General features: G+C 44.4%; 1 protein-coding gene across 1 annotated transcript in view; it reads right to left on the reverse strand.

Moving 5' to 3' along the window:
- SNX31 (sorting nexin 31) overlaps nt 1-16,524 on the reverse strand; it is a 115,669-nt gene that overhangs the window by 87,046 nt on the left and 12,099 nt on the right. The window contains exons 4-5 of the mRNA XM_014867370.3: nt 14,717-14,781; nt 1,044-1,154 (exon numbers count right to left, since the gene is read on the reverse strand). Of these exons, the coding sequence (XP_014722856.1) occupies nt 1,044-1,154; nt 14,717-14,781 (176 nt within the window). The remainder of the gene's footprint in view (nt 1-1,043; nt 1,155-14,716; nt 14,782-16,524) is intronic.

Below are 16,524 nucleotides of genomic sequence, written 5' to 3' on the forward strand. Positions count from 1 at the left end.
TCATTCTTGGGCAAGGCCAAGACCTAAAGAAGGGGCGTTTCCTAATCCAGGTGCTGCTCTTCTGAGGCCAGGAGGGCACGTAGGGCTGGAATCTCCAGGGTGAGAAGAGGAGCCAGGATGCAGGGAGGGAGCTCCTCCCCGTGGCCTCAGGTGAAGGCAGGCTCCAGAGCAGGGAGCCCCACAGAGAGCACTTCGTTGGCTTCCAGCTTAGAAGGCGTCAGATATCACCACCCCAGCGAAGGAATTTTCTGTCCTTGAAAAGGTCCTAGAAACTTTCTGACTTCCTCCTGTTTATAACTTTTTATTCTTCCTAGTATGTTTCTCTGGAGGATTAAAACTAAAGCCCTCCAAAGGAAAGGGGCCCGGGAGCTGACCTTCGGGAGCAATGTGTGGGTGTGAGAAGACAGTGTCCCCTCTGCAGCCCAGCTCAGAGGGAGGAAAGGCCTGAGGGGCAGAGCTGATGGCCACATCTGAAAGAGAGGGTGCTTTCTGGGTCTCATCCTTCAAGTCCTCAGAGAACTGACTAAAGCTCAGGTCTGGCCCCTGGACCCAGAATTAGACCTGCTAGGGCCTTGGTTTCAGGGGTCTTCCCTGTGCGGAGGAGGGGCCACTCTTTCAGCCTTTGAGAAATCCTCTATCCCTCTCTGCCAGAACCTGTCATTAGCTCCCCTGGGTACTGCTGTTCCAGACTCATCTGGGCCCCACCCTTCTTCCTGCTCCCAACTGTGGGGCATCCCATAACAAAGCATTCTGCATATTTCCAGGGCACATCCCGGGCTGAGTCCTAGGGAACTGACAGCTGCCTTAAGAAGGACCTGGAAAGTTGACGCCCAAGGGGGAGTAAAACCAAAGAGGCCCCAAGGATTGGTTGCAGCTCAGATTCCTCCATCAGTCTCCCAGAAAATCCCATCACTTCTACAGATAAGCCATCCAGGGTAAAATGATAGGCAGGAAGCTTCTGGAAGGTAACTGTATCCTAGTCCCTACCTTCAAACAGAATGATTGCTAAATTCAGGTCTGGAGCTGGAGTTTGGACAGTTTACCTCTAAGACTCTTTCGGCAGTGTCTGAGGTTAGAATTTCAACCTGGATACTCCTTCCATCGGGCAGAAACACATCCAGAGAGGATTTCTTGGTAGTGATGCTAAATGTGTCCTGTGGGCAAAAGCAAAGCTCGATAAGCTTCGTGGCCCTTTAGGGGGCACGTCACAGCAGGTACAGGCAGCAGCTTCCTCTCCCTGGGTGCTGGGGGCATACAGTGCCCACAAGAGACCCAAGTGATTTGGGGGATGAGATTTGGGGGGTAGGGGGGATGGGGGGACGGGGAGGGGTGTGGAGAGGGGCCAAGGCAAAGTAATGACACACAGTTTGAATAATTTCCAAATAAACAACAAGGTACCCACTTTAGGAAAAAAGCTTTTGATAAAATCATCCATTTGACACTTAATTGTTTCAGATTTAACTCTCCCATTTTGAATATTTCTGGGCATTCCTAAAAGTCCATGATATGCAGTAATTCCTGATTCTGCTACAGCAAACATCTGAAGTACGACAACTATGAGGCCTCTATGGAGAAGCCAGTTGCTCTCTGGTGAGTGGGCACCCAGCTGAGGGCCCAAGACGCCAGCTCAGCACAGGTCTGCTCGTGCTCATGCATTTCTCAAGGGGAGGCATGTGCGCCAGAGGCAACTACAGATCTGGGGATCCATGAAGTTCTGGGAAGTGGTGCTCTAGAATGTCAAGAACACACTAGAGACACTGGAAGGCCATCAGAGTTTAGGAAGGTGCAAGGCTGAGATTGGTGCTCAGTTACCATAGAGAAAGGGACCCCAAGAGGAGGCCTGGCCGATGACGGCCCAGGCGTGCCTCACAGAGCAGCTGCTCCGGGGGAGGGGGTGGGGCTATTTTCAGCACCTCCTGAACGGGATCCTGTCAGGCCACAGAGCTGCCTCATCTCTGGGAGGCTGATTTGGGGCACAGCCTTTCTCACCCCAGGTTCTGCAACAGGATTAAACCCTAATGCCCCAGTGGATCCACTGCACGCAATGAGTTAACTTCTCTCCTAGGCATTTAGAATGACACTAGTTATGAATCATCCTTGGGAGAACTGAGGAAAGAGTCACTCACATCATTTCCTGTGTTCTGAACCTAATATATAAACTAGAATATTAGTAATACAGCCCAGGTCACCTCCTTCCTGGTATCAGGTTAGGGGAGGGAAGATCTAAACGACCATTCAGAAGGTTGTTGGGAATCATGGAGTTGGGGCCCAGGCAAGCTGACCAACTGAGCCTCATTCCCTTCAACAGGCTATACCTCCCCTTTCTGTAGTCCTCCTGACGCACCCCCACCCCCACTCAGCCCCGACATTCAGACACAACAGGTTAGGCATCAAGCTTTGTAGGGAACCAGGGGACCCAACAACTTAGTCGCATTGTCTGGTTACCTCAAAAGGCCAATCACATTAGTGACAGGCTTATTTTTCCTAATTTTGTTATCAAAGGGCAAGCACTGACATTAAATTTTAACCCCCCACCCCCACATACTTATAATTACTAAGTCTATGATTCTGAACCTAAGCACTTTAGGAGAGAAAATCTGCAGTTTTCCAAATTCAAAGGGTTGGTCCAAAAAACTACATATAGTCACGAATGTATTTATAGCCACAGTTATATAGGCAACACGTTTATATAGCACATCATTTATGAACAAACATAATATCTATATATTTATTACATACAAATATATTGTAAGTTCATGATACTGATAATTGTGCTCTGTGCACCTGTTTCATTTAATTCTCATAACAATTCCTTGAGGCATAGACACTTAGTAAGCCCCCTTTTCCAGATGAAGTAAAAGTTCACGAAGGTTAAATAGCTAAATAACAAGGATACACCTCTAGGTGGTGGCAGAGGCAGGATTCAAGGCCAGTTCCACACAGCTCCTGGGCTCTAACTAGGGTGGACATGTCTCCCAGCCAGCCCAAGAAGGTTCTAGTATGAACCTGTCATCCAGCCTTGCTATGGACTGAATGTTTGTGTCCCCCTCAAACTCATATGTTGAAGCCCTAACCTCCAACGTGATAGTGTTAGAGATGGGCCTTTGGGAGGTGATTAGAGTTAGTAAGGTCATGTTCCTCATGATAGGATTAGTGCCCTCATAAGAAGAGACCCCAGAGAGCTTCTCTCTCTCCACGTGGGCACGAAGAAGAAATTTATTTCTCACAGATCTAGGAATTTCTGCTTTTTTTTTTTTTTTTTGAGGAAGATTAGCCCTGAGCTAACTACTGCCACTCCTCCTCTTTTTGCCGAGGAAGCCTGGCCCTGAGCTAACATCCATGCCCATCTTCCTCTACTTTATACATGGGACGCCTACCACAGCAGGGCATTTGACAAGCAGTGCCATGTCCACACCCAGGATCTGGGGCGGTGAACCCTGGGGCGGCGAAACCTGGGCCGCCAAGAAGCGGAATGTGCGAACTTAACTGATGCCCCACCGGGCCGGCCCCAGAATTTCTGCTTTTTAAGCCACTCAATCTATATTTTTTTATGGCAGCCCAAGCAGAATATAGCATTCCTTTCACTCTCAAAATTTTCCAAGTTTGGATAAGGTATATGGCTGCCATGTTACCAGCATAACACCAGCATAAGGTTATGCTGCCTCCCTCCACATACAATAGGTTTCTGTCTGCCTGACTTGAATTTGCCACTTATTGATCACCGTGTTTGTCACTTTTCAAACAGTCCTGTGGCTTCTCCAGTCAGTACTGGCCTCAAAATGAGCACAGATTGAACCACCTGTCAGGTTTTCCCTTCAGGCGTCCAGTGCTGGGACAATCCACTTCTCAGCATCCTTTGAGAACTACTCCAAGCCCTTCCCCAGAATGTCAGGGCCACAGGTTTCCCTCCTCCACAAAACAGGCCCTGAGCTCCCCCAAACAATCTCAGGCCACGCTTTCTTCACTTGACCTTTCCAGGGGAGTTTTAGAAGATTTTTCTAGTTCCCCTGCAGTTATGATAATTGATTGAGGTGAACCCCACATTTAGCTGAGATACAGGTTTCAGAGACAATGGGCTCCCCCAGGGCAACTGTTGTGAATAGTTCTTTTCAAGGTACGCCTTTGCCTAGGCCCTGGGTTCTCAAAGGATTTTGGCCCATAATCACAAACATCTCCTACCTGAGGGGAAAACCACTCACAAAATGAATGGAAAGAATGTCACTACTTTTTGATAAGATTCTAAAGTAAAGCCTAGCATGAATTTATATTACTCCAATGCAACTCCAAACTCAGGCTATCTTGCAGACCAGTAAGATATCTAAACTATATAAACAATTAAAATGATACAAATGCATATCTTTATTAAATTCTTCTGCAAAAGCAGAACGAGGGAGCAGACTAGATTAGGGGAGGGAATCAGATTATAGATGGCCCTGAAATCAGACATTTGAGAATTTTATTAAAAAGGCAAAAAGAACCCTCATACACTGCTGGTGGGAATGCAAACTGGTGCAGCCACTATGGAAAACAGACTGGAGATTCCTCAAAAAATTAAAAATAGAACTACCATATGACCCAGCCATCCCACTACTGGGTATCTATCCAAAGAGCTTGAAGTCAGCAATTCCAAAAGTCCCTTGCACCCCAATGTTCATTGCAGCATTATTTACAATAGCCAAGATGTGGAAGCAACCTAAGTGCCCATCAACAGATGATTGGATAAAGAAGATGTGGTATATATACAATGGAATACTACTCAGCTGTAAAAAAGAACAAAATCATCCTATTTGCAACAACATGAATGGACCTTGAGGGAATTATGTTAAGTGAAATAAGCCAGATAGAGAAGGACAATTTCTGTACGACTCCACTCATATGAGGAATTTAAATATGTGGACAAAGAGAACAGATTAGTGGCTACCAGGGGAAAGGGGGTGTGGGGGTGGGCACAGTGTGAAGGGTTGCACCTACAACATGACTAACAGACAATAATGTACAACTGAAATTTCACAAGATTGTAACCTATTATTAACTCAATAAAAATTTTATTAAAAAAAAAGGCAAAAAGAAACCGTGGTGGTTCTGGATCAGGGAAATGGAAGAATGGAAATGGAGTTATAGAAAGATTTGTCTGGCAGCGGGGTGAAAATAGACTAGAGGAGAGACTGGAGGATGAGGAAGACTCAAGAGAGGTGGCTGCAGTAACCCCACGCGAGGTATGGAGGGACGGAGGGATGGGCTAGACCATGTGGTTAAGAAAAGCACAATCCACAGAGCAGACTGCTTGGGTTCCAAGCCTAGCTCTGTCACTTACTGCATGTGACCCGTGTAAATCCAGACAGCTTACTTCCCCTCTGTATACCTCATTCCTTCTGCTTTAAAATAAAAGTAATAGTGCCCTCATCATCAGGCTGTGGCAAGGACTCAAGGAGCTAAGACGTGGAACATGGAAGAGCATTCCTTACAAACACTCAAATGGCAGCTTTATTGTTCTGTTATTGTTAGCAATAGGAATGTGGAGGAAGTTTCTATATCTTTATTTTGAGTCAGTGGCAACAGATAAGAAATAAAAGAGTCAAAGGTTTAGGAAGATGTTTGCAATGCTCATATCCAATCTGGTTCTGAGTCCTGTATATTTTACATCTTAAACTATCTCTTGAATCCATCTACCTCTCTTCATCTCCACTGCCAGCACCTTAAACCCAACTGACATCTCTCCCCTACACTTCTGCAACGGCCTCCATACTGGTCTTCTTACTTCCATTCTTTCTCCTCCTACAAAGCACTCTCCACACAGCAGCCAGAGACATTTTTAAAATGTAAACTTAAAAATGTCCCTCTCTTGCTTAAAACCCTCTAATGTCCTTACATTGCTCACGAGACACTAAAAGGAAAAACACTGTTTTTCTCTACTCTACTCACATCAACACCTCTGACACTAACTGCCTGGAGTTAGCACAGACCCCACAGGTCAAGGCCTTGGTCCCACAAGACTGCCCCCCTCCCACTTCAGATGTCAATCACAAGTTGCGCCCTCCCATGCTTCTGACCCACCCACTACAAACCCAGATTCACACAACCCCTTCCCTGAGTTTCATACTTTCCTAGCGGGGCTCACAGAACTCAGGACAACTATTTACTATCACCCATTATAAAGGATACAACTCAGTGACAAATAAAATGGCAAGCAATAGGATATATTGGAGTATATGAGGAAGCCATTTGGTATAAACCTAATTCAGCCTGACTTCTTTTTTTTCCTCCAAAAGGGCCTGACTGGCTATTGAGCACGCATTGCATATCTGCTTAGACATTTCCTATGGCCAGAACAAAGGCCCTTGAGATAAAGATGCAACTTCCCCCCAACATTAGCATTTTTCCTTAGGCTAGGAACTGATTGCTACACTCACCTCCCAGCTCACCTGTGACCACCCAGCTGGAGACAACAGACTGCCACCCTGCTGTGTTCACCAAGACAGAAGACCTACCTGCTATTTCCATCAATCGCTGTGCCGACAGAGTAGTCTCGCGACTATTGTAAAAGGGACATTCCAATCATATGTGAAACATCCTCTTTGAGGGTATATAACGACCCTGTATTCCCCCCCACCTCTTTGGAGTGCTCTGTTCCTTTGTGGAAAGACTCTCCCGGGTTATAATCCTCAGATTTAAGCTCAGAATAAACTCACCCAAATTTTCACTTATAGATTGGATATGGATTATTTTCGTCATCAGGAATACCCAAATGGAAGAGATGCACAGGGTCAGGTATGTGGAAAGGTGTACAGAGCCCTCCCAGGTGCACCGCCTACATGTTCACCAACCCCAAAGCTCTCTGAACACCATAGTTTAGGGATTTTTATGGAGGCCTTGCTATGTAGGCGTGATCAATTAACTTAATCTCCAGCCCTTCTTCCCTCCCCAGAGGCCAGGGGGTGGGGCTGGAAGTTCCAACTCTCTAATCAAGCTGTTGACCAGCTCCCATCTTGAAGCATCTAGGGGCCCCCAGCCACTAGTCATTTGATTAGCAAACAAAAAGACACTCATCCCTCCAGAGATTCCAAGGGTCTCAGAAGCTCTGTGTAAGACAGGCCTATCACCCCATCACTCAGCAAATCACATGGGTTTTTGGAGCTCTGCATCAGGAACCCGGTTCAGAGACAAAACATACATTTCTTATTCTGTCACAGACACCCAACCCTTTGCCAATGGTTGGGATGAGACAAGTCAGTTGACAACTGCCCCTCACTTTCCTTTCTCCTTCTCTCTAGTAATTACCCTATGGGCTCCCCCATCCAATGGAGTTCTGACTTCATTAGCAAGGAGGAGGAAGGAAAGTGAGGGCACTCTCCTCCAGCTGGGGCTGCTAATCTTGAAGCAAATGGCTATTTTTCCCACAGCATGGAGACAGGCTCTGAGAATGAAGTCAATATACAGAAAAGCAAAGCTTGAAGTAGGGAGTGGGACGAGAGCGCCAGCCAAACTTCCCCAACTTGTCATTTAAATGAATAAATTTCCCATTTATGATTTTGTCCCTTGCAATTGAAAAAGGGCTGACTAATATGGAAGTAGAGTTCCACACTGCCTACTCTGTTTATTTGTTGAATGTTCTTGGCTTTTTTATACTTAATTTGTTTAAAGCTGGGTTAGATGGTTGCTTAGATGATAAGCTCCTTCAGAGCAGCGATTATGCAGTAAATTTATTTTGAACAGGGCCCTGTATAAATGGGTATTTGAATAATCTTGATGCCATATTTCTCAAAATAATGCAAGTGAGAGGATAAAAAGAACTAAGAGGCATCTAAAATGGAGCACTTAAAAATCGATTGTTTATATACATCTCTCTCTAGCCCTCTACTGCATATTTACCCTACCTATGTTTTAGGAAAGAATATTAAGGTTAAAGTCTGCAATGTTCTGTTTGACACAGCAACACTGGTTTCAGTTGAGACAACCTTCTCTCAGTGGGTAAGCTCCACATCAAGGGAGGTAAAAGGTTCAAGGACCACCCAACTCTTTGCCATTGGTGAGAATGGGACACACTGGTTGGCAACTGGCCCTTGACCTCCCTCCTCCTCCCCAGCATGTCCCACTGGTTGCCTCCACCAATGCAGTTCTGACTCGCACTCTATTTCAACCTTCTCCACTTTCCCCAAGACTCCAACCACATCTGCCTCTTTCCTCATCCCCACCAGTTGACCTCACCTCTTCTAAGCCACAGAGGAAACACGGAGAGGGGACTCACTCTACTTATACTCACAAACCTTGCACCACACCTGTAGCCTCACCCAGTCTTTCTCCTTGTCTCACATTCAGTTTAAGAGTGATCTTTCCTCCACCCAGTCCCAGCTTGTGTTTAATCCTCCGGCCTCAAGGACTTGGTGCTAGTAACTATCAAGGCCAATCCCACCCACTCCCATATTCAAACTCTCCTTCTCCATTGACTCCTTCCCACTAGCAGGCAAACTTACTCAAGTCTCTCTCCTCTTAAACAACAGAAAGACAGAGACTCTGGGTAGATCATCTCCAGGAAAAGAATCTGATTGGTTTGACCATAGGGAAAATTCTGTTCTCAGCACTGTGATAGGTACGGAAAAGAGTCATACTTAATGACAACTAAACATATTTTTTTCTTTTAAAAGATGTCATTTTAACTCTAAGAAAAATAAAAGTTGTTCAAGAGAGTAAAGGTAATCTCAAACATTATTTGGCTAAGTAATAAGAAATATTTACATATTATAATAATTAAAATATTGACTAAGGATTTAATTTTTAAAAATGTGGACATAAAATTGGGCAGAAGGGGTGAATGGAGGAAGTGATATAAGCAAGCTGAAATCCTCATCCCCCATAACAGTCAGTTGGTGGATAATGTCAACACATTGAAGAGCAAGAGAAAGTTAGAGATGTAGATCATTACTCTCCAGATTTTTAAATATATGAAGAAAAAGCTAAAAGATTTGAAACCCATTGCCTCTGCAGAGCAGGAGATGGTTATGTTATAATTCTTTCTAGCACTATTTTACTTTAAAACTATGAGCACATTTAGCTTTGATAAAAAAATAATTTTAGAACAACATGGTAAAGAGAAGAAATAATGGCATCAAAAAACATTTATATTATGATATAAAAGCAAGTGCACAAGAGGTGAAACATTCTAGGTTTGGAGTGGTGATCAAGGAGGAATTTGGCTCTATTTGTGACATTTGAATTTTACTAGAATGTATATAATTAGGAAAATGTAAGAGCCATACAAAAACACAATTAGAGGGAAAAAAGCCAACTTGGTGGATTTGGATTGTAGAAAAACAAAGCCTTGACTAAGCTGTCATCTTGATCTAGAGTGGATCAGGAATCAAAATGCACAATTCACACTAGAAAATTGAATGCATTTATCTTTAAGAAATCTCAAAACCCTCCAACACCATGGGCTGCCTTAACACTGTGGGGGCCTAGAATTGGCCACCCCAAGATATTTCTCTTTGGCACGAGGATTATTTGGGGCTAGTTACTTTTAATAAACTGCACAAAGGAAAGCAACTGAAAAGTAGAATTTACTTACCCTTTGTTAAGAGGCATTTACACTGTAAAGGAAATTTCCATCTGTAAAGTTGTCTCCCTCTTTGTACCACGAAGAAGGGGGATGACCTTATCTCTAGAAACTCTTAATCACTGCCAAAGGCAAGGACTTAAATCTGCATTTATTTACTGTACTTGTGTGGTAATCTCCCATGATCGACTCCCCCTCCACCCCCAACATCCTCCTTTGTCATTAGCTGAAGATGATATTTAAGGTGGGGGCTTCAGCCATTTTGGCGAGTTGCTCAGCTTGCCTGAGCCTCTCCCGTGTATACATGTTATAAAGCTTTGTTTAATTTTCTCCTGCTATTCTGTCTCATGTGAATTTAATTCGTTCTCCGGCCAGACGAACCCAGAGAGGGTAGAGGAAATGTCTTCCTCCCCTACAACACATTTTAAAATATGTGCTAATTCTTTTCAAATCGAATTTAACAACCTGAGGAATTTTTTAATTTCTCAAAGAAGGATCAATCAATGTGCTTTATGGATATTCTGTTCGGAGGCAGAAATGTCTGATAGCCATGGGTACTTATTCCTGAGGTTTCTTATCCAAGAGAATCCATTCTTGGACTCACCAAGCTCTAAATTTCCATTGCACTTAATGATGGACCCTAATCATTTCACTACAAGGGAAATGGGAAACATTCTTACAAGGAAATGGGGAAAGAGTCACTTCCCAGAACCTCCAAACATAGCCACAGTGGGCAAAACTTCTCCAATACATGAACTGCCGCTAACCAAAGCCACTCCAAATACCTTCTCAGTCTTCTTTTTCTCAAATACATTGTTCACACGAGGCCATAGAACACTACAGTTTAAGAACCGGGAGCATAAAGAATGTTTAGTCTAAAGACTTCGGTTTTGCCTTTTCAAAAGTCCCTTCATCTAAAAGGCCCTCACATGGCAAAAGCACAGAGCATACTAAGGGGTCTAGACCCACAAAACAAAAAGTACCCAGTGGGGCAGGGCTAGGTGGGCTACCGCTGCCCTAGAAATACCTCAGTGGAGCAGGGCTCTGAATGTAGGCTCCCTGGGCTCGGACCCCAGCTCTGACATTTACAAGATATGTATCCTTGGATAAGTTACTTAGCCTAAAAAAGAGACACCAATAGCACCTCCCTCGACAAGCTGTGAAGGATTAATGAGATACTGCACATAAAGCAGGGCCCAGCCCACATTAAAGGCCCTGGAGAGGCAACCCCTCTGATTACCGGAGCTTGCCTTTGGCCATCCTCCAGAGAGGCTTTCCACAGAAGGGCTCCTGGGAGGTCGCATGTATTCACGTTTCTAACATGGTGTGCCCTCGCCCAGAGACTGGAAGATCTTCTTCTACTTGCTGAGCCTTGGCGAGCCAGGCCTGTGAGCATAGGATTATCTGGCAATAACCACTTGGAAACTGCAGGCCAAGCACTTATCAGATGCAATGAAGATATCCAGGTGGGGTCTGTAAAATACTGAGTTGGGGAAACTGCCTAATCCCTGCTCCCTGGGCTCCCTTCATGGTCTGGAAAATCTACACATCACCACTGCTCATGCCAGTCCTCCCAGCTCCTACCAGCCCTGCAGGAGCAATCTCATTGCAAGCTCAGCCAGCCAGTTGCATTGATTGCATCCATTTCAGCCCATAAGCCACTGGCCCTGGATAGTGATCAGGGAAAGGGTCTACTGGCAGCTGGAACAGACTCCCCATCCCCACCCCCATCCCCATAACAAGTGGCTATTGCTTTCCCTTTCACTAATATCAGTCCTGAGTCTCCCAGACCTCCAGATATTATGTGGTTTGTGGTATTTTCCCCGGCTCAGTGGGGGAAAAAACCTATAGTCATCCCTCCCTGCCCAGAAAACTTCAAATACCAGTTTAGATGTCACTCTCTAGGTCTCCCTGACCAAGGTACCCTCCACATCTCCCAGACACACACTCATCCTGTGGCAGTGCCTCCCAGCCCTCTTCTCACAGGGCACACACAGAGAATGATACTATTTGTACTGCACACTGGGGTATGTGGGCACGGAGCCACTAGAGGTGGCAGGGCCCATAAATGCTGTACCTGGGCTGAGAGGATGGAAATCTTGACATACTCCTAACCCCCTCCTGGGACATGGTGCTGTATCACAGTGCTGTGTCCTATATCCCCGTGCTTGGTCCTGCATCACAGTGCACGATGCACAGTCCTGTATCACAGTGCACAATGCATAGTCCTGTATCACAGTGCATGGTTCTGTATCATAGTCTTATTTACAGATCATAATATGCAGTCCCATGTCATGGTACATGGTCCTGTATCATGGTGATCATTACATTTAGTGACTTGCCCAGTGACTTTTCTGTCTCCCCTACAAGACGCTAAACTCCATGAGAGGGACTGGGTGTCGTTTGCTGGTATCTCCCCAACTTCCAGAGGAGGGTTGGCTCTGAGCAGTGTTCAATTCATATTCATTCAACGTATGAACAATAAAGGAAAGCAGGCCAGGGGCACAAGAAGGTAGAACAACCTTCTTGATTTAAACTCAATTTCCTTTTCAAAACCGTAAAGCAAATCTCCTTTATAAACACCTTCAGGAGTAAAGTACCTCTATCCTGCTCTCCCTCCCTTTTGGAGATGAAGAGAAAACAAAAGAAAAGAAAATCATGTTTGACGAAGTTGAAAATGGTCCCCAGCCCGAACAACTAGGTTTCCAGAAGGGCTGCCAAGCACAGTGAAAATCGGACCTGGTCAGGGAGCGGGGAAGCAGAGGTAACAAGGTGCCGGAACTCAAGCTACAAGCAACGCAGAAGCTGTCTTAAAGCAGTTCATCTCGAGGGACTCCGCAGTCTGGGAGCACAACTCTGGGTGCATTTGACACCACCTAGTGGGCAGGGAGCCTAAGAAATGTGCAGATGTGCCATCTTTGCTGAAAGCAATCTCTCAGCATGGCTGGAAAGGGAAAACAGGATGGGCATTGATAACAGTAGCGAGTACTTCATAAGTGTTAATGTGCCGGAAGACATTTAAGTGGTTTAAAAGCACAGGCTCACTTAATCCTCAAAACACACCTCTGAGACAGGAGCTATTCTCCTCATTTTACAGATGGGGAAACTGAGACACAAAAAGGCTAAGTAAATTGTCCCAGGCCACACAAATCGAAAGCAGGGCAGCCAAAATTTGAACCTTGGCCTGCACTCCTGAGCCTGCACAATTACCCACTAAGCCAGTCCTGAGGCTGCTCAGTCAACACAAGGGTTTAAAATGCTAGATCACGATATGAGGAACTGTGGGTATGACTTCACTGCTCGACACTCTGCTTGGGTCTTAGGGCAGAGTGAGACAGTGCTCAGAAACAACAGGCAAGATCCAGCAGTACAACAGACAGTCAAATGACTCAACTCCAGCTCCTCCCCAACCCTGTGTTGGCAAACAGGTGGCTCACAGAGCAAAGCCCCTTTCACAGCGGAGTGATGCCTAAGAAGAATCCTGGCAAGGGACCTAGGCAAAAACCCTGCAAGAAGGGAGGAAAGAAATGTGACCAAGTAAGGGTAAAAAATACATACCCCAAAAGCGATGCCACGAAGGAGATGAAAATGGATGTATTAATAAAAATATGGTTTGTCTGAACTAAGACCCCAAAGAAGAATAAAGGCCTCAAAAGAGAGGTAAGACAACAAAAGAATATAAAAGGACGTTGACAAAGTTCATGGGAGAAATTGAAAAGAACAACAAAGCCATTACACGAGTGAAAATGTCATCAGAAGAAGCAAGAAGAGACACTACAAACGGAGCTGGGGCATTCAGAGAGGCTTCTGTATAAAGCGATAAAGGTAAGATAAGAAGAGAGCTAACATCAAGCCAAAATCTTTTAAATTGTCAGAAAAAAAAGACACTCAAAACAAAACTGCAAAACATTGCTACCTCCTGAATGAATTTCAAAAAGTATTAAAAGCAAAAACCACAATACACACAAAAAAAGATGATAGAACCAAGGCTAAACGTACCTCTGTGTACTGACACAGAATGATGTGCAAGCTGTAGATTTTAAAAAACAAGGTTCAGAAAGTGGGTAGAGTATGTGTTTATTTGAAAAGAAAAATTAAAAAACAGGCTATGCATTCATGTGAATGCTTGTATGCATACAGACACATGTGGAAAGAACACAGTTAAACTGTAGACAGACTGTCTCTGAGGAGGGGCACTGGCGGTCTGTGGCGGCTGCAGACGTTACTTTGACCCTATACCCTTTTGTGCTGTTTGAATGTTACCACCACCACCACCTCAACAAAAAACTTTTCAAAGAAAAGGATATATCTTTTTGACCATCAAGTATATGTGAAAATATGAATGACTACACAATGGGGAGCTCTAGGGTCCTTTCTTGGGTTGAGTGGACCAGGAAGTATATCAACACAGTCAAACCACTCAACAAATGCAACGTGCTCCCATTTTTTACAAATCTGATCAAGGCATCACTCTTCCCCTAGCTGGGGATCCAGTTCAATAACATCATATCATTGTACAGCTTCAGTCCTTTCATAGCTTTTCCATTCAGTCAAGAACATACATGCAGGCATAAAAATGTCCCCATATGTACAATTAGAATGAGTGATGTGCTTAATAAATGTGCTTGGCAAAGTTCTAGCCTCTAGGGGACAAGTAGCCAGTGGTTCTTTAGACCTATAAAGGAAAGAGAGTTGCTTTGTGTCATTCTGTTCAGACCGAATTTTCTCCATGATCCATTTACAGTAAAGTTAGGAGCAGAGAATATATAAGAAATAGCTGGCATGGCTATTACTCCTGTCCTGATGGCTTCATCGTGGCACACTTGGAAATCCCAGCTACCCAAGCAGGGCCCCAGAATTGTCATGGAGGCCCTTAATGATAAAGCTTCTCTTCTTCAAGGCCAATTTTGAGAGTTACAATGCTACAGAAAAAAGGTATCTTCTTAATTAAAATGAGCTAAAGGCCAAGTGACACACTTAATTTTCCATCTAGAATCTAAATTTCTAAAAGAACAAAATAGGAACCATCTTCTAACGTACTCCAAATGAATGTATTTGACCTGAGTTCAGGCTCTGTGGGGCAGACAGCCAGAAATGCACATGTGGTTAACTAAGAGACATGTTCTGCAGTGAAATAATGACTTTCGTAAAGAAGAGCAATCTTACCAGCTGCACCAGTTTTAAAAAATCAACGAAGACATCACTTCTCAGCATTTTTGGGTCCACAGTTACTGAAAAACATGGACAGCGAGCCAGGTTAGCACAGGGCTTGGTGGAAGTCTCTATTAGACTACTCTGTCCTCCAGGAAGCCCTCCAGGCCTTGCCAGTGCAGCGCTGCCTGCTTGAAGGCGTGCAGCCTGTGACTTCTGAAATACATGAAAATCCACGGTCTGCTTCTCCAAGCAGCTGTGACGACAACAAGGACCCACCCCACCAATCTCGGTTGACTCCTTCCGGGGATCTCACTTTCTGCAATGCATACCTGCATCGCTCACTATCCACTTTGCTGCCCTACCAGGATGACGATGAAGCTAATATGAAGAAGTGAAAGATCTTAGAACTTGGACTTAGACTCCACTTTAGCAAGACACTTAGTAATTTGAAAATTTTAAGTCGAGAGCACCTCTTTTAATGATGGGCACTCTCAAGAAGTTACCCAAAAAAAGGGCAATTGTAAGGGTGTCGGAGAGATTTAAAGTCTTCCATTCTTCTATATTTATAAGAGTATTTTCCCCTTAGTTTTAAAACTCCAGATACCAATACCCAGGTGCTGGGGACAGTGCAGACGGGGCAGAGACCCTCCCCTGAGAACTCCATGCTCATGCATGAGGTGCTCCTCAGCCCACCTCTGCATCGCCTGTCTTCCTTCCCACAAGTCCTCTCCTGGACCTGCTCCTTAGCTAGACTTATGTACTTAAGAAATCTGTATTACATATCTTTCTTCTTTCTTTTCTTCTTCTTGTTGTTTTACTGATTTCATCAAATAACTTCTATCAGCATTCAAAACCAGCACTGACTGAGGTCATTTCAGGTTTTACCTTTCTCAAACAAAGCCATGCTTTTCAAAATAAAGTAACTAAGACAGAGTCTCTGTAACACGAGAAACTTTTTATAAAAGGGTATTTCTGAGGGTATAATTTTAGGGGGAAAAAGCCTTTGTCTTATTTTCTGGAATACATGTGTTATATATGCAAACTAGTTTTATAGTCATTGCATGAATTCTCAGAGATGGGGAAAGCTATTGAAAAAAGTGTTCAAGGACCAGCCTGGTGGCATAGTGGTTAAGTTTGCAAACTCTGCTTTGGTGGCCCGGGGTTCACGGATTCGGATCCCAGGCACAGACCTAACACTGCTCATTAGGCCAAGCTGTGGCAGCATCCCACATAAAATAAAGGAAGATTGGCACAGATGTTAGCTCAGCAACACTCTTCCTCAAGCAAAAAGAGGAAGATTGGCAACAGATGTTGGCTCTGGGCCAATCTTCCTCACCCCCAAAGAGAGAAAAAAAGAGTGTTCATCCAACTGTACAACTGTTAAGTAGCAGGTACTATGCTAAGCACTTTGTATATTTTAGCTGTTTAATCTTCACAACAAACCCTGAAGTAAATATTATTTCCATCCTACAGATAGAGACATTGAGGCTCAGAGAAGGTTAAGTGTCTGGCCCAAGGTCACACAGCGAAGAGCAAACCTGGAACTTCACTCCAGGTCTCTAGAACTGTGCTCTCAGTCACGACACTAAGCTATGCTGTCTCCTTGCTTTACCTTGCTGAAGAAGATGCACAAGACATCCTGATGATGTTGCGAAAGACCAGGCCTGGAAAAGTGACCCCTTAAGCACCACCATCATTTGTGAAAAGGCCAGTTCATAAAGCAATACTTACTGAGACGTGATAAAACAAACTAAGAGACAATGAAAATTCAAAACGTATTACATTTTGAGCTTGAAAAGGCTTATTTAACAAGTCTACAA

The sequence above is a fragment of the Equus asinus genome, chromosome 12 (assembly GCF_041296235.1).
Source record: "Equus asinus isolate D_3611 breed Donkey chromosome 12, EquAss-T2T_v2, whole genome shotgun sequence".
In the NCBI taxonomy this organism is placed as follows: domain Eukaryota; kingdom Metazoa; phylum Chordata; class Mammalia; order Perissodactyla; family Equidae; genus Equus; species Equus asinus.